The sequence below is a fragment of the Gossypium hirsutum genome, chromosome D08, assembly GCF_007990345.1.
Source record: "Gossypium hirsutum isolate 1008001.06 chromosome D08, Gossypium_hirsutum_v2.1, whole genome shotgun sequence".
Classification (NCBI taxonomy): Eukaryota; Viridiplantae; Streptophyta; class Magnoliopsida; order Malvales; family Malvaceae; genus Gossypium; species Gossypium hirsutum.
This window is the reverse complement of record NC_053444.1, coordinates 5,899,840-5,927,788: the sequence shown is the minus strand read 5'-3', so window position 1 is coordinate 5,927,788 and position 27,949 is coordinate 5,899,840. Positions and strand designations below refer to the sequence as shown.

At 32.2% G+C, this 27,949-nt stretch overlaps 1 protein-coding gene across 1 annotated transcript; it reads left to right on the top strand.

Moving 5' to 3' along the window:
• The first annotated feature begins 3,999 nt into the window (after positions 1 to 3,999).
• Positions 4,000 to 9,592, top strand: LOC107916504 (cellulose synthase A catalytic subunit 4 [UDP-forming]-like). The gene is made up of 12 exons (NM_001327130.1): positions 4,000 to 4,061; positions 4,141 to 4,342; positions 5,066 to 5,169; positions 5,263 to 5,335; positions 5,432 to 5,582; positions 5,785 to 6,397; positions 6,920 to 7,057; positions 7,163 to 7,288; positions 7,422 to 7,634; positions 7,719 to 8,237; positions 8,371 to 8,721; positions 8,833 to 9,592. Exons 1-12 carry the CDS (start codon positions 4,011 to 4,013, stop codon positions 9,412 to 9,414), a joined length of 3,123 nt encoding a protein of 1,040 aa, NP_001314059.1. The 5' UTR covers positions 4,000 to 4,010; the 3' UTR covers positions 9,415 to 9,592.
• Positions 9,593 to 27,949: the final 18,357 nt, after the last annotated feature.

Below are 27,949 nucleotides of genomic sequence, written 5' to 3'. Positions count from 1 at the left end.
TAAATTAAGGGTTTGTTTGATTGCCAGTAAAATATTTTCTGTAAAATGATTTCTGGAAAATGTTTTACTTTTCTGTAAAATGATTTACTGGAAAATATTTTCTGGTGTTTGATTGAATCTGTGTAAAATATTTTCTGCTGCTTGGCAGATTTTTTGAAAATATTTTTCGGAAAAGTTGTTTTTACATATATTAATATATATTAATAAATTTTTATATTTTAAATTATTTTTACATATATTGCAATGATTTATTTATGATAATACTCAATTATTAAGCTACAATATTAATCGTTATAAATTAAAAAAACTAATATCAAATAAATTATTTGTAATTGTGTTAAAAAAAACAAGTATTGAATAATTAAAAAAACAAGTTACTGGAAAATCGATAAACAGAAGCAGTTTTCTACCGGAAATGAAGGAAGGAATGAAGGAGGCGATAGAGAGGAGAGCATAGAAAATGTCTTACGGAAATTGAAAGGGTAAGACATTTTCCCTAAAATGTAACCTATTTTCCCTTGTTTTGGAGTTCATTTTCCAAATGGAAAATGTTTTCCGCCAATCAAACGCTGGACAAGTTGGAAATGATTTTCCGGAAAATCAATTTCGTCAATCAAACAGACCCTAACTTTTATTAGTGATAGATATTTTTTTAAAGGATCAATTTGCTTAAATTTGAAATTGAAACGGATTTAACATGATTTTTTTCTTCTTCCTATCAAAATTTGTTGACATAGGTTACCAACAGAGAGGAGAGGATGATGGAGGGAAGTGTCAGTTCACCTATGACAGGTGGAGAGTCAGTGGCGAGAAGAGAGAGAAGTAGGAGAAGGAAGGGGAGAAGAAGAAAAAGAGTTTGCTAAGGGAGAGAGTAGATCTTTGGTCACTCGTGCAGTCAAGCTTGTACTTGCATAGTTGTGCAAGTCAGCTGTCAACATGGAGTGTACTGTGTGGTTCTGCTTTGACACTCCCTTTTAGGGCCATATGAGGCGATTATGCATTGGTGGTTCTCACAAAGATGCGTAGGATTGTGGAGGGTCGCTTACGAATCATACCACACGAAGGGTTGACACGAATTGTTATTTGCGGAGGATTGTATACGAACTGCTCCTAATGAAGAGTCATTTATGAACTACTCAACAACTTATCACGTATCATACAGAGATGATTATGTAACAAAATCTAGAATGACCAAGAGAAAATATTGCGGTAATATAACTTAACTAAGCGATTACAAAGTGTGTCCATGAAAGACGAAACCAAAATCTTGAGATATTGCGACCAAGGCTAAATCTTTAACAGGAAGGGATGGTATCATCTCTTTCAAATTCAAGTAGGAATAGGATATTTGACCTAATGTTTTGCTTTAATTATGACTGAATAACTAGCTCAGCCTTGTAAGAAAAATGACAACACATCCACCAAACCTTATGTGCTATACATTACCAAAATACATTCCAACCCAAAATTCATATAAAGGCAGCTAAATTTTTGGAATTTTAAGAATGGGAAAGGGACGTATTGGTTTAATAAAAAAGAGAATAATTTGTGTTTTTTTTGATAAATTGTATAAATATAAATACAATATAAATAATTCTAATTATAAAATATGCCCGTATCTATTAAACGTGTTATACTAATTACTTAAACATTTTGCATCATTTCAAAAAAAAAAAGACAATTAAGTTGCTGTTTTTTTTACTCAATTGGGTACTTGAACTTTCAAAATACATAAAAAAAGGCTCTCAAACTTTTTCAAAAAAATAAAACAATTAAGCCCCTGTTTTTTTTTCCATTCAATTAAGTACTTGAACTACCAAAATACATCAAAAATGCCCTCAAACTTTTTCAAAAAAAGCAATTAAGTCCCTACTTTTTTTTTGCACTCAATTTCTAAAATAAATCAAAAGGTCATTTGACCTTAAAGCTAATCACCCCTAATTTTTTTCAATTAAAGTCTCCATGTTTCACAACTATGATGTGACATATGCCAAAAAAATAAAAAATATTTATTTTTTATTAAATATTAGAAAAAAAGTATAAAATTTTATAAAAAACATAAAAAAGATTATAAAATGCATAAAAAAGGCCCTTTAACCGTTGACTGTTAAAGTTAACGACCCCAGTTTTTTTCAATTAAAACCATCACGTGCCGCAACATAATGTGACATGTGACATAAAATGATAAAAAAAAATAAAAATCAATAAAAGTTATAGAACAGTTGTAAAATGCTTCTTTCGGTACGATAACTTTTATAATTTTTTTACAAATTTTGTTTTTCTTTACATTTTTTGTAATTTTCTTACGACTTTATAAAATTTTATAATTTTTTTCTATATTTATATATATTTTATAATATTTTATGATTTTTATAAATTTTTTATAATTTTTTCTATTTTTAATAAAAAATAAATATTTTTTATTTTTATTAAAATTTAATAATTTTTATAACTTTAATTGTTTTTTATTTTTATCATTTTTTGCAAGTCACGCCGTGGTTGTGGCATGTGGTGGTTTTAACTAAAAAATATTAGGGGCGGTTAGCTTTAACGATCAACCATTAAAGTTAACGGTCAAAGGGCCTTTTGATGCATTTTGGAAATTGAGTGTAAAAAAAAAGTAGGGGCTTAATTGCTTTTAAAAAAAAATTTTGAGGGCTTTTTTGGTATATTTTGACAGTTCAAGTACCCAATTGAGTGCAAAAAAAGGGGCTTAATTGCTTTTTTAAAAAAATTTGAAGGTCTTTTTAATACATTTTGAAAGTTTAAGTACGCAATTGAGTGCAAAAAATAAAACAGGGGCTTAATTGCTTTTCTTGAAAAACTTTGAGGGCTTTTTACACTGTTAAGCCTATTTTTATAGCTTCTCCCCGATTCTTAAATAGGAGGATAATACATTTCAGCGCACTCAAACCCACATCCTTCTACATTAATAACAATATGAATGCTAATTGAATTAAGGCTCAATCGACAATATTTATTTATATTGTTGAACATTTTCTTCCTTTATCAAAACAATAATTTAAAATAAATAAAAAATCAATGCTTGGTTTATTGGTGTGTTAGGGTACATAGCACATGCAAGATAAATGTATACCCTTTTGTTATACCTAGCAGCATTGAATACACGACATGAATATATATATATATAATATAAAATTTTGGTTAAATTATGATTTTGGTCCTTATTCAAAATTGAGATATAATCTATATATTTTAATTTATTATAATTTAGTCCTTTAAATTTTATATTGTTAGTAGTTAGTCCAAATAAATAACACCATTAACTATTTTCATTAAAATTTTAATTATGTGGATTTTTTTTTTCAAAAACACAACTTCCATCATAAAAAAGTCCACAAGAATGTGTTTTTTTTAAAAAAAATCCATATTAATATAGTAATTAATGATATTATCTATTTGAACTAACACATTATATATATTTAAATAGTGAGACTAGAATCACAATTCAACCATCGAAATTTAAACAGATAAAGTAAAAATTACTCTCTAAACATGGTTAATTTTTTTATCCATGTTAGTCGCGCTTTAAGATTGTATCATGTCATCTTTTAATTTTTTTCGTATTTTTAATTTATGTAATTTAAAAAAAATAGCTGAAGATCACACCATCATACTTTAATGAAATCCAAGTTCAGGGATCAAATCGGAAAAAAATGTGGACCAAGAAAAAGTTTAGGGATCAAATTGAAAACTATTAACAATGTCAGGGAGTAAATATTGCTTTATCCCAAATTTTAAAAATCGTTGTTAGGCATGGCGAGGTGAGACGATGTCCCTCCCTTTGAATCGAAGCTAGCTATTCAACAAAAGAAAAAAAAAAAAAAAAAAACACCCTACCGCTCTCACCGGTAACGTCTCTTAGACTCAAACCTACGACTTCCCAACTTACAGTTTGGTACACACTGCCACCTTATAATACCCTTCTTCTCCCTTTCTCTCCCTTCAATCTTCACCTTCTCTTTCTCTTTCGTTCTTTTGGTTTTGCCATGGCTTCAACCACCATGGCTGCTGGCTTTGGTTCACTTGCTGTCGACGAGGTATTTTCTTCTTCTTCTTTCTCTGTTTTATAATTATTAGTGTGTGGAATTATGTGTTTGTTGATTATGATGATGGCAGAATCGGGGATCATCGACACATCAATCATCAACGAAGATATGCAGAGTGTGTGGGGATAAGATCGGGCAAAAGGAAAACGGACAACCGTTCGTGGCTTGTCATGTCTGTGCTTTCCCGGTTTGCCGCCCTTGTTATGAATATGAAAGGAGTGAAGGAAACCAGTGCTGTCCTCAGTGCAATACTCGCTATAAGCGTCACAAAGGTTTTATATTTTAATTCATAGACGTCTCCAAATTATTGTTGATTTCTAAACTTTTTGGATTATTTTTAATTTTAGGTCCTTTAGTTAACCATTAATTTAGATATTAGATGAAAGTTTGGATCTACATGAATTAAATTGTAAATAAGTGTATATCTATTACATAAATAACTTAGATCTTACTTGTTAAAAAAAAGAAAAAAAAAGAAAGAGGCAAGGCAATAAAATTTAAGAGAGTTATTCCTTCTCGAACAAAGGGATTGAACTGGCCCTTGAGTGAGTCACTCGGAACTGGTAAAAAAACTAAAAATCGAGATAAAAAAATCAGCAATTGAAATAATTTATAATTTCTTAAATATATTTTTTAATTTTTTATTAATTATTTCTATATCAATGGTCAAATTGATTGAACCGAAAACTAGTGATTTGATTTAAAACATTACATGCTAGATCTAAGTTGTCTATACGGTAAGTGTATACATGTTTACAATTTGATACACGTGTTTTAAATATGCTCCACCTCAAATTTAAGTTGATGTGTAAGTTAGGTTGATAAAATGATATATTTTGAAGATTCAATTAAGACATTTTAAAATTCAGAGACCAATCTAGAATCTAGGAAATAGTCAGAGGACTATAGTACAATTAACCCTAATTGTTTTAACCCTTCTCACATGTACTTACGTACATATATATAATATTGCTTCGTGTTTTGTTGTTCCGCAGGTAGTCCAAGAATTTCAGGAGATGAAGAAGATGATTCAGATCAAGATGATTTTGATGATGAATTTCAGATTAAGAACCGCAAGGATGACTCGCATCCACAACATGTACGTATTTGAAAAAAAAAATTAAGGTGAAAAAAGAACAATACGATCGATCAGATAGTTTTCTAAAAAAAAAACAATGGTTAATATTTGCAGGAAAATGAGGAGTATAATAATAATAATCATCAATGGCATCCCAATGGTCAAGCTTTCTCAGTTGCCGGAAGCAGTAAGTAGCGCAATTCAAGCAATCTCGATTTGAATAATTTTTAAATTGGATTTGAATAAGATTGCGAAGTATGAGTGTTTAAATTGATGTGGGCAGCGGCGGGGAAGGATTTGGAAGGGGATAAAGAGATTTACGGAAGCGAAGAATGGAAAGAAAGAGTTGAGAAATGGAAAGTCAGGCAAGAAAAAAGAGGTTTGGTAAGCAACGATAATGGCGGAAATGATCCTCCTGAAGAAGATGATTATCTGTAAGTCAATATTTTATTTTTTAAAATAAAAAAAAGCATATTTAATTTTTTAAAAAATTCCTCTTTATTTTTATTTTTAAAAATTTAATCTCTTAATTTTAAAATTTTTTAAATTGCTAATTATAAAAACTCAACCTTACTAAAATATTAGACAAAGATAATTTATTTCGAATAATTATGGTAATATAATCACTTCTTGCAGCTTGGCTGAAGCTCGCCAGCCTCTATGGCGAAAAGTGCCAATTTCGTCAAGTCTGATAAGCCCTTACCGGATAGTCATCGTCCTCCGATTCTTCATCCTCGCATTTTTCCTCCGGTTCCGTATTCTAACACCCGCCTACGACGCTTACCCGTTATGGCTAATCTCTGTCATCTGCGAAGTTTGGTTCGCCTTCTCCTGGATTCTCGATCAGTTCCCCAAATGGTTCCCTATTACTCGCGAAACTTACCTCGATCGCCTCTCCTTGAGGTTCGAGCGTGAAGGAGAGCCCAATCAACTTGGCGCCGTCGACGTCTTCGTCAGTACCGTCGACCCTCTCAAGGAACCCCCCATCATAACGGCCAACACGGTTCTATCGATCTTGGCCGTCGATTACCCGGTCGAGAAAGTGTGTTGTTATGTGTCGGACGATGGTGCTTCCATGCTTCTTTTCGATTCGTTGTCTGAAACGGCTGAGTTCGCGAGGAGATGGGTTCCGTTTTGTAAGAAGCATAATGTTGAGCCCAGGGCGCCGGAGTTTTATTTCAATGAGAAGATTGATTATTTGAAGGACAAGGTCCATCCTAGCTTTGTTAAAGAACGGAGAGCCATGAAAGTAAGTTGCCTATCTCGCTGTGTTTCTGTGTGTGCTCGAGTACAGCTGAATCGAACTCAAGGAGTTAGAGCTTACGTCTCGAATTGAAATTAGATTTGAGTTTGGTAAAGTATAAAAAAGATCGAATTGATCGATTAGGCTTATTTATATTAAGTTTTAATTTTAAAGTTTGAGCTAAATTCGAGCTATAAATTGAATGGTTGGACTCGTTCGAGTTCACTTGATTAGACTCGTTCACCTAGTGAAATTTGAGCTTATTCTTATGCTCAACTTTAAATTCGATTATTTGTGTTTGAGCCTGAGTTCAGTTTTAATACTAATTAGAAGCTTGCTAGTTGCTAGAGCCAAGCATTAGAATATTGAATTCAAATTTGACTTATTTGATAGCTCGAGCTGCTTGAGCTTGAGCTCAACTTGATAACAGAATTCTAATTTTGTTATCGAGCTCGAGTAACTTGTAACTTCATAGTTCTTGTTCACAAGTTAACAAGGGTTTAATATATATTTCTTATGTTACTGCAGAGGGAATATGAAGAATTTAAAGTAAGGATCAATGCATTAGTAGCAAAAGCTCAGAAGAAACCAGAAGAAGGATGGGTGATGCAAGATGGCACCCCGTGGCCCGGAAATAACACTCGTGATCATCCTGGAATGATTCAGGTAATCTAGAGATTACGATAGGATTCATAATATCTACAATGTAAACCTTTTGGATCTTTTCCCATAGACATCCGTACTGAACCACGTAATTCTTTATTTTCACAGGTCTATCTAGGAAGTGCCGGTGCACTTGATGTGGATGGCAAAGAGCTGCCTCGACTTGTCTATGTTTCTCGTGAGAAACGACCTGGTTATCAGCACCATAAGAAAGCCGGTGCTGAGAATGCTCTGGTGATTTACTCATTTTCTGGTCTAATTTTCGTTTGGTTTTTGAAAAGTGAAACTACTGAATATGAATCGTAACTGTTTACCATTTTATCATATTCATTGTTGATCTTGTTTGGGTCATGTATGCCATCGGCAGGTTCGAGTTTCTGCAGTGCTTACTAATGCACCCTTCATATTGAATCTGGATTGTGATCATTACATCAACAATAGCAAGGCCATGAGGGAAGCGATGTGCTTTTTAATGGATCCTCAGTTTGGAAAGAAGCTTTGTTATGTTCAATTTCCACAGAGATTTGATGGTATTGATCGTCATGATCGATATGCTAATCGAAACGTCGTCTTCTTCGATGTACGACTTACTTTCATTCATCATTTTTTAAAATTTTGGTTTAAAAAAAATTAGTGCCTAAAACATCATTTTCGATTTATATAGATCAACATGTTGGGATTAGATGGACTTCAAGGCCCTGTATATGTAGGCACAGGGTGTGTTTTCAACAGGCAGGCATTGTATGGCTACGATCCACCAGTCTCTGAGAAACGACCGAAGATGACATGTGATTGCTGGCCTTCTTGGTGTTGCTGTTGTTGCAGAGGTTCTAGGAAGAAATCAAAGAAGAAAGGCGAAAAGAAGGGCTTACTCGGAGGTCTTTTATACGGAAAAAAGAAGAAGAAGATGATGGGCAAAAACTATGTGAAAAAAGGGTCTGCGCCAGTCTTTGATCTCGAAGAAATCGAAGAAGGGCTTGAAGGATACGAAGAACTGGAGAAATCGTCGTTAATGTCGCAGAAGAATTTCGAGAAACGATTCGGGCAATCACCGGTTTTCATTGCCTCAACTTTGATGGAAAATGGTGGCCTTCCTGAAGGAACTAATTCCACATCACTGATTAAAGAAGCCATTCACGTAATTAGCTGTGGTTATGAAGAAAAAACTGAGTGGGGCAAAGAGGCGAGTAATATTATATATTTCAACGGATTACTTCAATGGACTAATGCCATTTGCAACTGTTATGTTTCAATACATTTCATATAGGTCAGGAGTCAATTTATGCATTAACGAGCCTGTATTATTGGCATTGCAGATCGGATGGATTTATGGGTCGGTGACGGAGGATATTTTAACAGGTTTCAAGATGCATTGTAGAGGGTGGAAATCGGTTTATTGTGTACCGAAAAGACCGGCATTCAAAGGGTCCGCTCCAATCAATCTCTCAGATCGGTTGCACCAAGTTTTGAGATGGGCACTTGGCTCTGTAGAAATTTTCCTTAGTCGTCACTGTCCACTTTGGTATGGTTATGGCGGAAAACTGAAATGGCTCGAGAGGCTTGCTTATATCAACACCATTGTTTACCCTTTCACCTCGATCCCTTTACTCGCCTATTGTACTATTCCAGCTGTTTGTCTCCTCACTGGCAAATTCATCATCCCAACTGTAAGTATTTACTGTCATTATTTTACGAAATTGGCTAAGGATGGCAATGCAATGGGGCGGGTTTTTTTTTGCTTGATTCTGTAAGCTTGACAAGTAGTGGTTTTCTTGCAGCTAAGCAACCTTACAAGTGTGTGGTTCTTGGCACTTTTCCTCTCCATCATTGCAACTGGAGTGCTTGAACTTCGATGGAGCGGGGTTAGCATCCAAGACTGGTGGCGCAATGAACAATTCTGGGTGATCGGAGGTGTCTCCGCCCATCTTTTCGCCGTCTTCCAAGGCCTCCTCAAAGTCCTAGCTGGAGTAGACACCAACTTCACCGTAACAGCAAAAGCAGCAGAGGATACAGAATTCGGTGAACTTTATCTCTTCAAATGGACAACTCTCTTAATCCCTCCCACAACTCTGATAATACTGAACATGGTCGGAGTTGTGGCCGGAGTTTCAGACGCAATCAACAACGGCTATGGTTCATGGGGTCCATTGTTCGGCAAACTGTTCTTCGCATTCTGGGTCATTCTTCATCTTTACCCATTCCTCAAAGGTTTGATGGGGAGACAAAACAGGACGCCCACCATTGTAGTGCTTTGGTCCATACTTTTGGCATCGATTTTCTCACTTGTTTGGGTACGGATCGATCCCTTCTTGCCCAAACAAACAGGTCCAGTTCTTAAACAATGTGGCGTGGAGTGCTAAATGGTGTTTTACAAACCTTTGTTATTATTTTATTTTTCCTTTTTGCCACTATTGTTGATTTGCTGTGATTCTAAAAGGGATTTATCTTGTTTGTAAAAAATCTCTTACGATTTTGTTGGTAATGCAAGAGCAAAATGTGTGATTCACCTAACTAGATTTTACGGGGTGGGTCTGATTCAATTTAATTTCTATATGGTAAAAAAATATTTTCTTTAAATTAACTATAAAAAATATAAATATTAATGTAAAAATAATTTTATATTATTTTAAATTTTAGGGTAAACTACTAAAGATATATTAATGAAGTTGTATCCACAAGTATACGGGTCTAGTTGTGTTCGTACCCAAGGGAGGCTAGTGCTAGATTAATTTTAACCTAGACACCAAAAGATATAATTAGCACTTGAAATAGGTTACATTACGCAAATATAAATAAAAGAGATTTTTGGGATTTTTATGATAATAAACTATAGCAAATAAATATCAACAAATTGAAAAGTGGAATTAATCAGATCTGATTATGGGTGATTAGCTCTTCCGTAATCTTCATCAACTGTCCTTTTGGGTTTCTTGTCAATCAACTAGTCGATATCCTAGTATGATCTTCCGATACGTCCACTAGAATAACAAGTCAATAAGGACTATTTATCTTCCGACCTCATAGTCCAGACTGGCTTAGGGTGAAGGTGTTCACAAATAGGCTATACCAATTTTGGGTTAATTCCTACATTGATGACTTCCTAGGGTCGTCAAGCCTAGGGTTTAGGTTCTTTCTTTTCCAAACAGCTGATTCGTTGAGTAACCCTATAAAATAGTTAATATATCATACCTCCACTTACTAATCCCCCATAGAGGGATTAGTTCCTTATGGTTTTCATAAACAGTATAGAGTCGATATAAAGTGTAAACGTGATAAGTGAATCAAAAGTATAGAGTTTAAGAAAAAGACTAATTTGTATTGTTAGTAAAAGCGAATCCACAAGAGTTGATTGTATCCTCAAATCAGATCTCTTGAAATAAAACAAAGAACAAACTGAAAATAAATCTAAAACCTGAGAAAAGAGAAAAGCTAAACTGGAATTAAAAGAGAGATTCTAAGCTAAGTAATTGATATCCATAACATGTGGCAAATGAGCTTATTTATAGATTTGAGGTAACCGTCATCCTTAACCCTGGTTAGTTGACATTCCCGAGCTTTAAATTTGATTGTGAAGACTAAAACGTCCTCTAACTTGTATTAATTCTTGTCCAGAGTCGATGCCGCGGCACATCAGGATTTGTGTTGCGAAGTAGAAGTTAGTATACTTTTCTTCAAGACGTCTTCAGGGATATGTCGCAACACACTCAAGCTATGTCGCGACATCGAAGGCAGTCTCGAAATTCCTCCATTCTACTTCCTGTATTGTGACATTGAACCTTTGTGTTGCGATATAGCAACCAGTATCGGTTCAGCATACCTTCTAATGGTCTCCTGTACACTCACGAAGTTCATTAGGTCACCCTTAGACCTCATTCGGCCTCTAAGGTCAATAAAAGATTCAATTTGCATATTTTATTGAATTTAATTAAATTTACTAAAACATAATTAAAACCTAATGAGAATACTTGTTTTCAAGCTCCTAAAGTACGAAAATTAGTTTAATCTACTACACCGAATTACGACAGATCAATTATCTGTTAACAACCTAAAGGACTAAATAGTAAAGGATGTAAAGTTATGAAATTCAAAAATAAATAACAAGAGGTGGTTGGTTGGCTTCAATGCGGTTCACTAATCATTCAATTAAGTCCTAAATTGCATAAACTCCTAAAGTGGTTCCATTTTACGTTTCGATCTCAACTTTACCAAATTATACAAATTAGTTCAGTTTATCTCTTGATCTTGCCTGCTAACCCGGAACTAAATAATTAGTGCTCAACAAGATTACTGCTCGGTCTCACTTGCAATCTTTCCTTAAGGTCATCAATCCTAAGTTTTTATGTTCATTCAATTTAGTCTAATTTGTTGCAATTTAGTCTCTTAACCTAAAATCAGCTTAACCATATCTTCATCAACCAACCTCTTTAGGAGTTTAGTTACTCATGTTGAAAACTAAACTAACAAACATAAAAATAACAACCATGACAACCATAAAAGGAAAGCTTAAGAAAACTGATAAAGTTGGGACTTTTAATGAAGAAAACTTTAGAGCAAAACAAAGATGAACATCTAACAGTAAAATAAAGAAACTGAAAATGCATTAAACAAAGATGAAAGTGTCAATACAAGTGAAGTAAATGGGCTGGAAATGCAAATAAACCCTAGCTACAGTAATAGCTAACTTAACTAACACTAAGAACAACAAGAAATTGCAGGAAAAATAATAACTACAACTAAGGAAGAAGATGAGAAGAAGAAACCCTAGAAAATGGGGAAGAAAATCTAAGAGAAAACTAAAGCAAAAAACTAAACTAGTGTAGTCTTTCACTCTCTTCAGCCAATTTTGGTTGATTTAGCAACAAATTTTGACCCACTTTGTTGACCAAAATACCTTTGAATGGGCCTTCTCTCATTGGTGTTTCAGCTGGACAAACATTACCCATGACGTCATTTTTTGTTCCTTTACGATAATGATATTGCAATACCTAGGGTTGGATATCGCGATATTGTCGTCAGTATTGAAATAGGATGTTCCCTTGTCACTTGGATATCGCAATGTTGGAAAAAACGGGTTTGGAAAACGCAACGAAAAATAAATTTAGGGAAAACCAGAGTTTTAAAAAATTTCCAAAACAAGATCTTGATTGTGATATCTAAAGTAATAAATACTTAATCAAAATTGTACCTTTTTGATTCGTCTAGGATAGTGCTTCAACCAAGTAGTCAAAATTGTACCTTTTTGATTCGTCTAGGATAGTGCTTCAACCGAGTAGTCTTCTCTGCTATCCTCAAGCTCACGTCTGCCGAGTGTGGGATCGTTTCAAATAAAAAAAATCAGTTATCCATCATTTTCATTAACCGATCACTTAGGATTTAACTACTCATACTTATATTTAAACCTATTAACAACAAAGAATCAGACAAAACTAACATAAGCTTAAACCAAAAGCAAATAAATAAAAACCCAAGCTTTATTGCAAAAGCTTGGAGAAGACAACAATGGCGGCAAGATAAGTGATTGAAAATACTAAAGGAATTATTTTTAACAAAGAAATTTGAGGAAAACTAAATGACATTAAACTAGGATTAAAGTGAAAATACATTGAAGTTTGAAGTGCTAAACGAGTAAATAAATCCTAGTTATAATAACAACTAACTTAACTACCAGCAATGGAATTAAGAAAAACTAGAAATGAACATGAAAATAAATATTAAGTTATGGAGAAGAAGAACTAAACTCTAAAAAATGAAGAGAAAAATGTAAAAACTAGCTAATGTGAAGTGTCTCATTTCTTTCAGCCAAATTTAGCCTATTTTAGCATTTTCCTGGCCTAACATTTATGCCCAAATTGCCCTTTAGTGTGTATTTTTTATTGGTGCTGAAGTTGGACAAAGTCTGCCCCTACAATCATTTTTTGTCTCTTCTCGTCAGGGGTATCACGATACCCACATTGGTCTTGACTTGGAGGAATCCTTGGGAGTTGGGTATCACGATACTCATAGTTGGTATTGTGATACCAATATGGATGGCCTCGATCCTTTTTAATTTAGCACTGTAGGGGTTTCATGACTTTCATACTTCGATATCGCGATACCCCCTTCTAGGTGATGTTTTCGCTCATGTTCGGGCCTTCTATGACTCCCTACAACGCTTAATCAACCATTAGGTTCCCTATGGCACATTTGATCATTTCGAGTCTCAAAAGTGGCATAAAACGCACTATATCACTTATTAAAGCAAAGAACGAAAACTAAGTAAAAACACGAAAAAAAACATATAAATTGCTAAAAAACAAGCTCTTTAAGCATAATGGGAAGCCTAATTTGACATATCAAATTATGTCATATCAATTTTCATGCTACACAGACTCTATTTGCAGACCGATGAAAGTACTTGGGATGTCTTGATTCTATACCTTCAACCATTGTCACAAGTTATATGATTTATTTCATCCATTATGCATTTTTTCCATTGTTTTCTATTTTGCAACTCATGTCTTGTAGTACGACACGGTGCAATCGTACTCATTGCAAATATCATCAATCAAAACCGGAACGGGAACTTAGGATTCACTTTCACCATAGGTAAGACAAAGCGAGAGATAAGGTAAGAATTTAATTTTGGATGATCTTGTGACATACATGTAACAACACAAATATTTCACTATGGATAAGACAGTGTTAGAGATAAGGTCAGAATCCAATTTCAGATGATCTTGTGACATATCTGCAACAACACAAGTATGTTGAGCATTATATTTTTTAATTATCTAGACTTTCACCTTCATTTCAGATGATTTTTCATGGACATCTACTTTCATGCATTGCACACTTCGTCTTATATTTTTTAACTTGCGATTTTGTAACATCAAAGTGGACTCCATGCTTTATGTTATACTGGTTCACTAGACCAACATCATCTTTGGAGGAAAACTCTATTCCAACTTGTAAATTGTCAAAATTTGTGAGAATTTGCATGGCTCGATCTTTTAGGAAGAAGTTCTGAAAATTTTAACCCATCTTCAGCATCAAGGTTGAATTACGCATGTAGGGTGGAGGTTTATATGCTGTAAAATTTGGTTGGGTTCCTCTAGCATTGTCCAGACTTTCACTGTCAAAACCATTCCCTTCTGGTTTAATAGGTTTAGCCTCTGGTTCAAAAAATAATACAAATATGATCCATTCAACTGGGACTCCCGGATTGGGTCATCATTGGTTTCATCTCCTTTTTGTTTTCAACTTCCTCTTTGTTATCAATCCCAATTGTGGTTTCATGTCCAGGGTTGGATATCCCTTCGACGGTGCAGGTTGTAAGGACTCTTTGTTATCAAATATGAGCTTTGTAACAACATCATGAAACCACCACATAGCTGTGTGGTTGGACTTTTTGCTTTCTATTATCGTAACAAATTAATTGGAACTATTGTCAAACTCGGACCACCTTTCTCGATATCGACAAACTGGGCATTTAACTCTATTATAGATTTTTTAGTAGAGTAATACGCATTGAGGATTAACTCGACATCCATGTCACTTTCAAGCTCAAATGTATCATATCTAATAGGGTTCATTTGCAATACCCCTAACCCTTATTCGTCGTCGAAACAGGATTACAGAGCATTACCGGACTTTTCAAATTTGAATACAAAAATTTCATAACATTTAATATACATATCAGAAACCAATCATAAATCACTCATATTGTCCCTTATATGAGCCCTCGAGGCCTAAAATACACATCAAAAATAAATCAGGACTAAACCGGAAACTCAGAGAAATTTTCCCAAAATTTTAAATCTTTTTCTTAGGTGCAGGGGACACACGCCTGTGTGGCCAGGCCATGTGGCTCACAAGGCCAAGAGACACGCCTGTGTCTTAGGCCGTGTGGGCATTCGATGTGAGGCACACGGTCGTGTCCCAGCCCGTGTCCATGCCTGTGTAACTCTCTGACTTGAGTCACACGGTCAAGTCACAAGCCCGTGTGCTAGGCCGTGTGTTATGAAATTAAGGTGTAGGGGTCACACGGCCAAGCCACACGCCCATGTGCTAGGTCGTGTGCAAAAACTTGAGTGTTATGTTTCTAAATTTTAACGATGCAGGGGACACATGGCTAGACCACATGCCTATGTGCTTGGCCGTGTGTCACACACGGCTAAGACACACGCCCGTGTGGACGAAAATTGGCCATTTCAAGGCAGTTTTCTCACCCATTTAAATTCCAACCTAAACACTTCAAATTACACTCTCATAAGCCATAACAAATCCCTCAGTACAAATAAATCAAGCATAAAACATATGTTATTACCACCTACATCCTAACATTTTTAATTTACCGTATTGATTAAATCACATATTTGATTTATTATGTCAATTAAAATATATTACACATTCACCTATATGCCTATAAGCTATCCATCATTTAACTACTCCAAACATATATCAAGCATGATTAAACCATACATATATAAGTTGATGGGAAATATATAACAAAATGTGATTTTTTTTAACATTTGCACAAACTAATTTTACTTAAAACCATTCCAACCCTATACATACCATATAAACCATATAATATGTTTCAAAGACTATCAGGATGAGCTGGATAGTGTGACTTGATGTGTTGATTCGATCTCCCGACCTCACTTTATCTACAAGGACATTAAACAACACAAGTAAGCTTAATGAAGTTTAGTAAGTTTAATAAGTTAAACATAAATCTTACCGAACCGATTATAACAAATCAAATTTACAAAATTATTCATGCAATCTTCTTGTCAATCACAACCTTAATCAATGAACTCACTTATTTCAAATCAATATCAATAATAAATAATAAAATTTTCAATTTCAATTACATAAGTCACTTACCAAGTCTTACCAAATCGGAGAATGACTTACAGATATGAGTACATAATTTTCAGAAGCCTGAAGGCTGAACAGAAGCACATAAGTGCTAAACAGAAACCCATAAGGGTTGAACGGAAGCTCATAAGAGTTGAATGGAAACCCATAAGGGTTAAACAGAAGCTTAAAAAAGTTAAACGGAAACTCATATGAGTTAAACAGAAGCTCGTGAGAGCTAAACGGAAAGTAAACACGAAAGTTCGTAAAAAATGCTGAACCTCGGTTTACTTGGGTAATTTTTCATCAATTCTTCCTTTGTTGTCTTTCGTCGCACAACAATTGTACTCAATACCGTGTTCCATTTAAACTGGATATTCACTTCAAATTTATAATTTAACAATATTCCATTTTTCAAAAATATAATAAAATACATAATATAATTCACCAATTCAATATAATTAATAAAATTTAACCATATGAACTTAACTGGGTTAAATTGTAAAATTTGTAAAAGTTCAGAGACTATTCTTCTAATTTCCCCTTTTTCACGAGTATCTACGGACTTTTGATCTAAAATATAAAATTACTCATTCTTTGGCATATATTTCAGTTCCAATTCACTTCACAATTAATGCCCCTCAATTTTTGAAATTACACAATTACCCTAATTTTTACAACTTTTGCAATTTAGTCCCCTTCCTAATTAGTCTATCAAATGAACTAATTTTTCTCAATTGATGATTTATCTAAATATTATAGGCTATATTATAGCCCTTGATACGTATAAATTTAATACCAAACCCTAATTCTTTAATTCTTCACAATTTAGTCCTAAAATCAATATCTAACAAATCACTTATTAAAATCATCATACAACAAAATTAAAGCTCTAAATCCATGTTATTTCATCAAAAATATCGAGTATTCATCAATGGTAACTTTTAAAATTCTCAATAAAATAAAAAAACTGATGAAATAGCTAGTGGACCTAATTGTAAAAGTCTTAAAAACATAAAAATTACAAGAAAAAGGCAAGAATTAAACTCACATGAAGCTAAAATATGAAAACCAATTTTGAGAGCTCTTAAATGGTGTTTTTGGAAAGAAAATTGATGAAGAAAATGTCTAGAAACTTTTAGGTTTTTCAATTTAATATTTGAATTTTATTTATTTCCAATTTTGCCCTTAAATCACACGATTTTATTATTATTTTTCACACTTATGCCGCCTCAGCCATTCCACTTGACATATTTTTCCTTTTAGTCCTCCCTTATTTACCATTTATGCTATTTAATCACTTTAGCAAGTTTTGCACTTTTTTTAATTTAGTCCTTTTTAATTAATTAGTTATCAAAATATTAAAATTTTCTAATGAAACTTTAATACTACCTTAATGCCACTCTGTAAATATTTATAAAAATATTTTCGCTCAGTTTATAGAATCGAGGTCTCAATATCTCATTTTCTAAATCATTTAACTGAATAAATCCTTATAAAACACAAATTACTAATTCAAAAGTCTTCCTAAAACCACATTTGACTCGTAAATACTAAATAGTAAAATTTATGATCTTACTCATCGGAATTGGTGACCTTGAATCGCTGTTTATGTTACCACTGAAAATCAGGTTGTTACATCATTGATGTTAGGTATATATATTTCGAGTTCGAAATTCTCCTCTGGCTTGAAACTGAGGCTTTCCTTCTAATTCTTGTCAGAATCTCATTCAATTTGATGAACTAGTTGAAAGCCGATTCTGTATATTGGGTTGATACAAAAATGACCATAATTTTGGTGTCACAAATTTGACCGTCATAATAAATAACGACTTTAATTCGTCTACTTATCTTCGCCAAAAAACCTGTTTCACATGTTTAAAACAAAAATATTATACAAAAATATATATACTCATTAACCAAATTCAAACGACGCTTACTTGATCTAAGTTACTTTGTTGGGTCGATTTTTAAACTTCAGATATTTAACATCAACAATTTTCTCCTTATGTAAATTTTATGCTCAAAATTTAACTATGACAATCTCTCCATATCAATCTTCATTTTATAGGAAACTCTACCACCGAATAAGAGAAATCTTTCAAAATGTTGGAAAAGATCGGTCATGACAAGTAAAAAAACTTTCTAATAAGAAGCGGTTTTTTGAGAAGTTTTTAAAGATAATATTCATGTTTTGCTATGAAAAAGATGAGATGTAAATTTTATTCCGGGATTTTCGGGTTTTCAAAACTCAATCTAATCGTTAATTTATTATTATTATTTTTTACAGAAAGTGATTTCTGGTGGCATGATAGGAGAGGGTGAAAACTCACCGTGTAGGACATATTATTTCCCTAATTTTCAAATAAAACGGCCTAAAACCTTAATTTTTTTAAACCAACATATATACCTAATTTTTCAAAAAATGTCTTGATTTAATTTCAGATTTATTATAAATCATGGATTCATGGATAGGTTGGGTGAAATGTCATTGATTTTTATTAAAAATGGGATGTCCTATTACATAGATTAAATCAAAATAGAACCTGATATTTTTGTGATTAATGGAAGAATATTTGGTGATATTTTTATTTTTAAATAAAATGCTATTTACTCTAAAAATATATAAATAAATTTCTTTATTTCTTTGGATCACAATTAAATATTAAATTAAATTTGCATTTTTAAAAATTAAGATAACGCGTGTTTAATAAGGTATCAATTTTAGACACCGAGAAGGTGTTTAAGAAGAGAAGCGGGAGAAAGAAACCTATTTTTCGTGAAATTTTAGGGCAAATGCGGAAGGTGAGAAAAATTTGGGTTTTGTAATATGCTTAATATAACATTTGGTACTTGAATTTGAAATTTTTTTTATTAATTTGAGATATAATTTTATTGATTTTAATAACTTACATTTTTTCCTGATTTGATACCTAAATTTTTTTTTTAGGTTGAATTTGATATTTAAACTTGTCAAATGTTATACAGATTATTGCAAAACACTAACAGTGTTATTTTTTTATAAGTAGATAAAAATAGAAAATGTATGACTAACATATGATAAATGACATGGAATGGTTACTTTTATTTGGTTTCTTTATATTACGGTAAACAATATGCTCAAATATTACTTTATATTGAGGCTGAGATTATTTTGATTGTTAATGGCAAGAATAATTTAAGAAGGACCACAAAACTTTCAATTTAACAAAAATATTGTTTGTACTAGAGGAAATTTGTGTTAAAAAATTATGCATTGAGTTATGTTTAACGAATTAATATTGAATAAGAAAATAAGAGTTTCAAAAATTCAAAATAAAATAAATTCATTATTTTAAATTAATAAAATAAAAAAAAAAATTCATATCATCTACTATACATTAATTATTTTTGTAACCTCATAATAAAAATAACATTATTAGTACATTGAAGTAATTTATATAACATTTGACAAGTTCAAGTACCCAATTGGACTAGAACAAAATATTAAGTACCAAATTAAGAAAAGTTGTCAAGTTTGTGTACTAAATTGGACCTAAAAAAAATTTAAGTACCAAATTAGGAAGGTATAACGATTTATTTGGCCTTTCAACTTTAGAAACAATTGTTTTAGCCGTCATTTAATTTTTTTTGTCTCTTTTAGCCCTTAACTTCCGTTTTTTGTCAAATTAATCTAAATTGGATGGAAAAATTAATATTTATTTATATTTTATAATTTTTTAATCATTTTAATAAATTTTATAAAAAAATTGAATTTTTAAATTTTAAAAAATTAATTGCTTACTTGGCAATATCAACAATATTAACAAATGTTAATTTTTCTATCCATTTTGAGTTGATTTGACAAGCAATGTTGATTTGACAAGCAATGTTGATTTGACAAGCAATGCAAGTTTAAGGATTAAAAGAAAGAAAAAATTAAATGGAGGATTAAAATAAAATCTTTTGTAAAATTGGAAGACCAAATAAGTCATTATGTCTATTAGGAATAAGTGTCAAATTTAAGTACTAGAAAAATAAATGACATGTTGAAGTACCAAAAGTTATATTAAACCTTTATAATAAAATTAATGGCAATCAACATTTTGCACTAAAATAGTTTTAGGCAGCAGCAGTAGTCTAACTTTGAAAAATCATCAAAAATTTTGGGAATCGAATTAGAAGATGAATAAAATATGAAATTAAGCCTTATTGAGTCTAGTTTCTCATAGAAGAAACAGTGTAAGTAATGAAATTGTAAATCATGAGATATAATAAATTTTGTGAGACAATACCAGAATGATTTCGGGTTCCCCTGTACTGACTCTGGAAAATCATAAAAAATTGGAGAAAAATAATTATGGGCTTAAATTTATATTTTTAAATTATTAATGAGTCTATTTTCAATAGAAAGAAATGGGAATATCATCCAAGTTCTTTGCTAAGAGATAATTAATTTTTAGTAAGCATAGGTCAAAGCTGCCAAACAACAGAATAGGGATAAATTTGAAGATTTTACTGTACTAATTGGCTAAACTATAAATTCTGAAATTTTTATGGTAGAAAGATATATGAATCTAGTTTCAAAAATATCAAGCGGATCTTAATTTGGAGTTCTGTAGCTCAAGATAAAAATAATTTAGTGACTATGACACGAATGGACAGCTTTGAATATACATATAAGTAAATAGTGAAATTATAGATAATGTTACTTATAAGTGTGTTATATACATTAAGGATGTGGAATAGAGAGGAGGAGGAGGGAAATATATGAATGACTTGTGTATAAATTGGTCATATGCCCGATTATAATCAATAAAAGTTGAATTAGAAATGATATAATGTTTTATTTCAAATAGTTATTATGAAATTATGATTATCGTTATGTTATAAAAATCGAATTGTAAGTTCATATAGCTGAATTTAATAATTATTTGTTAGTAAATGAAAGAAATGATGAATCATTTCATATGTTCGTATTTAAAGTGTGAATATTGTAAAAGTACGTAAAAAGAACTAAAATGTCAAATTGAGCAGAACGCAGGAATGACTACTTTCGTTCAATGATATGTGATGAATTGACAGAAAAGACCATGGTTTGACCATGGCAACATGTGAAAATGTGATTATCATGTGCTTCCGTATAAGACCATAGCTAGGTTATGGCATCGGTGTGATGTGACTATGTGCTTCTGTATAAGACCATAGCTGGGCTATGGCATCGGTGTGATGTGATATGTGATTTCCGTGTCAGATCATATCTGGGATATGACATCAGTGTGATATGTGATTTCCGTGTAAGACCATAGCTAGGCTATGGCTTCGGTGTGTGATATGTGACGATGTGCAAGACCATAGTTATACTATGACAATGTGAAAACGAAGTACTCAATTCCGTAAGACGTTCTCTAATTTGACAAATTATGGTAAGTGTTAAGCAAATTTTATGTGATAAAACATATTGAACAGTGAAATTGAGCTCAATTATGTGATCTCACCATTCAGAGGTTGTGTTTGACAGGTTATGTTAATAAATTATGTGTATGTGAATTTAAGTGACAGAAATTAAACAGCTAATGATATTGAGCTCATTTACATGAATCTGTCATTTGAAATTGTGAATTGCATGTTTATATATGGTTATATGTATTTATCAGAAATACAAGAAAATGATGGTTATTAATATGGCTATGAAATGAACAAATGGTGATAACTATAAGGCTTGGTTCAATATCTTAAATTGTATATAGCTTTGTCTTTTTTTAAATTAAACTTTTCACGTTTTAATATTTCAAAAATTTTTTTAGGTTGAAATTTGATATTTCAACTTTAGTGTGTTCATTGAGTGAATGTTACAAAACAAAAACAAAGCTACGATATCCAGCTGCCTCAATTCAGTCGATCTGAGAATGCCATTAGTGCTAAAAAAAATAAAATGAAATTAATCCTCTTGGGAACTAAAAAGCCAAACAAGTCTGCAACTTTGATGTGAAGATTCCATTTAAAATAATAAATAAAAATTATAAATTTTATTATGCATGCCTGTGAAAATTATGTGAAAATTATTTTTAAAGTGGGTATAATGAAATTAAAATGTATAAATAAATTAAAATAGAGTTAAAGTTTTATTTATGTTATTGGTGTGGGTTCAAATCTCTTTCTATATGTATATTTTTTTTATTGTTTTTAGATGCAAGGCTAAAATACTATTGATTAATATAACTTATTTTAATTACGAATGAATATTTTCATAATTTCTCTAACCTAGTTGGTGTCCAATTGATTCGTGACACCAATTCAATTAGGAGTTTAAATAATAGTATAGATACAACTGATATAGGTAATAAAGTGTGCACAATAAAATTAAAATGTATAAAAATATTAAAATAAATATTTACTTGAGCGGTAAATTAAAGGTTTTTATTAATGCAATTGGTGTGGATTCAAATTCCATCGTATGTATATTTTTATTGTTTTTAAGTGAAAGGACTAAAATATTGTTAAATAATATTACTTATTTTAACCATGGAAGGGCATCCCATAATATTACTTATTGTCGAATAATATTTTTACTGTTTTTTGGTGTCCAGTTGACTCGTGACATCAACTCAGTCAAGAGTTTAAATAATAGTATAGATTAAAAAATTAGGTTTACATTTAAACTACCACCTTATGTCACACGGCTAAAACTTTAGTCTTGCAAACTGCACGGTCAACCTAACTCTCATAAAGTGAGAATTCTCCCTAAAACTCTCTAAGGCACTTAAAAATAAAAGTGGAAGTAACTCAAAAAAAGAAAAGAAAGAAACTTGAATTGAACAAAAGAGCCACAAGAAAGCAATGCACACAAAGTGTTTGAGTAAATGCTCTCAAATATATCATTTAACTCAAGAATGAAGTGAAGTGATTACAAATGAATGGGGAGGGCTTTATTTATAGTTGAGCTCACTCAGATCCAACGGTACAAATTGAGTTAAATTAATGGCTGAAATTAGTGTCTATCTATAATATGAGAGTCTTACTGGATTTAAACTCTATACAATATTATCCCTTAGGATTTACAATATTCACTATGGTAACTCTAGTTTTACTAAAGTGTTCCACTAGGCTACCAAGGCTTTAAGTAGATGGACTTCTCTATGTGTTCCACAAACGGGCCAATTAAAATGGGTCAAATGAGCCACATTTAATTAGTTGACCTCCATGGGACGTTCTGTGTGTATTCTTCATGGGCTTTGATTTACAGCCTGTGACATTCTCCCTCACCCATTCTCGCGATGCTCTTGTCCTCTTCGGAATGACACTGGTCTAACTCATCTCAGATCTGCCACGACACCTTAGTTGATTCTGAACCATTCTCTTTATTAGGTAGTTTCGCCCCGCAAAACATTTGCCTCAGCTTATGTCTTTGTTACTGTCTAACTTGAACTATTTCCTTTATTTATTCATATTGTTCGCAAGAGCCCACAGTTTTTTACTTGCCCCCATTGCGAATTGCCTCGTTCGGATCCCCTTGATCCTTACAAATAGGCTTCAACACAGGGTTAACCTTGAGTATTGTTGCTGGTTCTGGTTTGTAAGCCATTCACCTTACCTCAAGGAAAGTGTTTGAGATGTACCTTACTTGTAGCATTTACTCAATCTAGCTGTCCAGTTTGCATCACCATTTCCCCCCAAAGTTTGATGCACAAACCACCTCTCTCATAAGTGGTAGCCCCACTGATAACCCAATAGGTTTCACTTCGATTTGTCGCGCCTCTAGCATTTCTAAAAGGCCTTCGTAAACTCCGATCTACTAAGTCAATGTTCTTGCCACAATGAACATTCTTGGCTAGTTGAATTACCGACAATACATTGGTTCCACCTTTCTTATCATGACTCACCGACACGATGCATTGTCATTGATGAGTATCTAAGATATAAATACAATTAGCAAAAGGAACCAAAAGAGTATTAATATGATCAAGGAAATTCAAACCAAACATGAGGTTGTAATCATTAAGTCTTCCTTGTCTTTCCACTCACCAATTTGTAGCTCAACTCCTTGTGCTACTCCCATAGCTGAGACCTCTTTAGAATTAAATTCTTGATATTCTTATTCAATTTGCTAACTAAGAGAACAAGTTTACCCACAACTTTTTCCAATGTAAACAAATCAAAATCTTCCGTATCAACAAGAACATTTCTCCTTTTTCTTGTGATGTTGATGTCCACAAATATAAACTTTTTCTACTTGTGATTCTTCTCCACTTTAGCATAATTAAGTATCATTGACCCAAGCTTTAATATCCATTCCTCATTAGGCTCCACTTCATATTCTTTACTGATTACGAATAGCTTGGATCGCTGTTTGGGCAGTCCTGCACCCTATGCAAACCACTACATAAGAAGCACCCCACTAGCTCTTTTGATTTGTTGTTGGACTTTCACTTCCCATTATGAGGTTTCTCATTGCCACCATTTCCACCATTGCCATTTTTAACTTGTCTTTCTTCATCTCCCCCATCATTATCCTTCTCATTAGGCTTGGAAAACTCAAACTTGCCTTTCCTAGGAACAAGCTTGATTAAGGACTCCACTATGGTCATGGCTTTGGTAAGTTCTTTGACTCCTAGATGTTTCAACTCTTACTTTGCCTAAGGATTCAGCCCATCCATAAAGAGAAGAATGCATTATTCTCACCCAAATTGAAAATTTGGAGCATAATTCACTAAACTGTTGCATATACTCTCTAATTATGCCTTATTACGTAAGTTGATGCAACTTAGCTCAAGCCTCATCCTTGACATACTGTAGGTAAAACTACCCCTTAAATTCACTCTGAAACTCCTCCTAAGTCTAAATAATGATACCACATCATCTTTCATCTGTAGACCTACGACGCCACCATAATAGAGCGACATCAGTAAAATACATAATAGTAGTATTTACCTTAGTAGCATTATCCACGATGCCTTTGGCACGAAAGTATTGATCTATTCCCCACAAGAAGTTGTCATCTTTTGTAGGCCTCGTCCCATTGAACTCTTTCAGCTCATTGATATCTACCTTAGGCTTGGGTGTCGCAAATAACACCCTATTAACCAAAGCAAATTTGCAGATAACGTGCTCTCATTGAGCTCCTCAATCTGTTCCTTCAAGGCCGACGCCATGGCCTAACTTGAGAGCATCATTCTTCTTAGTCAACTTACACACAACGATATTGAGAACCCCTTGCATCACATCTACATTAACATTGAGGGCCTCTGCCACTTGCCATTTGAGCTGATATTGCCTCAATTTTAGCTTTACAATGCATCCCTCAACTTTTTCAAGGGTCTCCTTCACATCATCTACGGATCCCTCGAGTTTGGCAACCCTACTATCTAAAGTTGGCATCATATTCCTTAATCTGATATCTTTCTTACCTCCCTCACGCCAGTTTCTTTAAGGTCAACCTACTTATCTAGTCCTTTCTTCATATCAATCAGTACCTTTGAACCTTGACTCTGATACCAACTGTCATAGGGCTAAAATTTTAGTCTTACAAACCGTGCAGCCTTAGGCGATTTCTCTACTTCAAATCCATCTAAGTCAACTTAATTCTCTTTAAGTGAGACTTCTCTTAGAAATTCTCTAAGGCACCAAAAATAAAGTTGAAGCAATTCAAAAGAGAAATGAACTTAAATTGAATAGAAAAGCCACAAGAAAGCAATGCACGCAAAGTGTGTAAGTAAATGCTCTCAAATATATTCTTTAAATCAATAATGAAGTGAAATGATTACAAATAAAGAGGGGGCTCTATTTATAGTTAAATTTCTTAGATCCAGCGGTACAGATTGAGTTACATCAATGGCTGAGATTAGTGCCTATCTACAAGATTAGAGTCCAAAGAGATTTAAACTCTATACAATCTTATCCCTTAGGATTTGCAATATTCACCATGATAACTCTAGTTTTACTGGAGCGTTCCACTGAGCCACCAAGGTTTTAATCTCCATGTGTTCCACGAATCAGGTCAGTTCAAGTGGGTCAAATAAGTCTCATTTAATTAGTCGACCTCCATGGAACGTTATGTGTGCATTGGTCACAGGCTTCGATCTGCGGCCCGAGACACTTACACACTCAAACCATGTGTTACCCATTTTTTTTCTTAACTTTTACAATTATGTCATTTTCTTTATTTTGAATTCATATATATTAACTATTATTTTTACAACTTTTCTTTTTATGTAAGAGCAAATTTTGAACATAGTAAGAAATGAAATTAGCATATTTTTAAAATAATTGTATCATATTATGTTTTTTTGTTATGAATAAACTATAGTTTTAGTTATTCTTGCCTAATATTGAAAATTTGTGGTTAGTTTTTAATCTTTAAAAGAATCATATGATTAAAGAGATAGATAATATATTCATAATGGATTACCAAAAAAAAAAAAACTTAAAATTGCAATGTGCTTTGTCTACGAGTAGCTCTATTCAAGGAAAATAAAATAAAATTGCTAGTGTAAGATGACGTAAGTTCAAATGCACTAAAGTGCATTATCCTCTTATTTAATAGTTGGGGAGGGCTATGTGTAATTCTAGACATTGTATCAAAAAATAAAAATTTAGAATTGTGATGCTACTCTCGTATGAAAGTAAGTAAATAAAAAAATTATTTACAAAAATTGAAATTTAAAAAAGAAAAAAGAGTTGGCCGAAATCTAGAAAAGCTCACCAAAGTATGGGAATTTTTAACTTTTCCGATGAAGCTTTAAAATTTTCGATCAATTGAAGAACAAAGATGGAGAAAATAACTTTTTTTAAGGTTTATTTTTTTTTGTAAAAATGTAAAATAAATAATAAAAATTTAATTTGGTACCTGTGTTTGAATTTGTCAAAAGTTATACATTTTGATACTCAAATATAACGATGTTAACTCATTAGTATTTAGTTTGAGTTTTATTGTGGATTTGATAAAAGTTAATTACTAACATTATTAAGTTTGAATTTTCATGATTTTGTTAATGGAAAAAGTTTAGTGTTAATTGTGACTTTGTTTAATTTTGTATTTTATTTGTTAAATAAAGTTTCATATTAAGATCGGTTTGATAAAAGAATTATTAGTTAATTATAAATTTTCATTAAATCACTCCCAAAACGTAATTAAACACTAGTTAACACAATTACTTTCAAGCAGCAAAATTCATAAATTTTACCAAATACATGTATCACATTTGACAAAAGAAAAAACACGGACACCACATTAAAAAAATGTCAAATTTAAGTATCAAATAATATATTAAGTCTTAATTTTACGAGTTCTGTATGTAGTTTTTAAATTTATTATAGCATAATATTTTAAAATTAATAAAAATATATAAAGTTATAGCTTATCATATTTAATATAAAATAGTATATTAATCAAATTTAGAAATTATTTAAAATAATTTTTATAAAAAAAATATACTTAGTGATAAAATAAAAAAACAAAGGACGTTGATGCATTCAAATAATGAGATAATGTTTGTACTTAAAAAGGAAAATTGATATATTAATATAATATAAGCATACTGTTTAAACTTTCGTATCAATATTCTTCAAACAATATTATATAATTACTAAAATATGCTTTTAGATAATTTTATATTCCGTGAATCAAATAATAGATTTCACGTTTTAAGCAAATGAATTAAATAGGACACTGTAATAATATATCTTAAGTAATCTTACATTCTGATAATTTTATATTTTGTGAGCCAGATATACTCTTCAAATAAATTTTATAATTTGATAGTTGAATAATCAAAATATGTATTAAAATATTAAAGCTCAACTAGGATCTCGAGCTACTCGAATCAAGTATTAAAATGTTCAAATTCAGTTATTTGATGGTCTGAATTCCTTGACTCAATTCGACAATGTTATAACTTGTGGAGCTCAGTCTTGACGTTAAGGCCGATGACACAAATGGACGGTTGGAATTGATTAATATATGTAGTTAATTTCATTAAATATCCTCAAACTATTATTCGAGTTTTAAAATAGTATCTAATTTTCAAAATATTTTAATTGAGTCTTTAAAATTTAAAGTAAATTGATTTGTAGTAT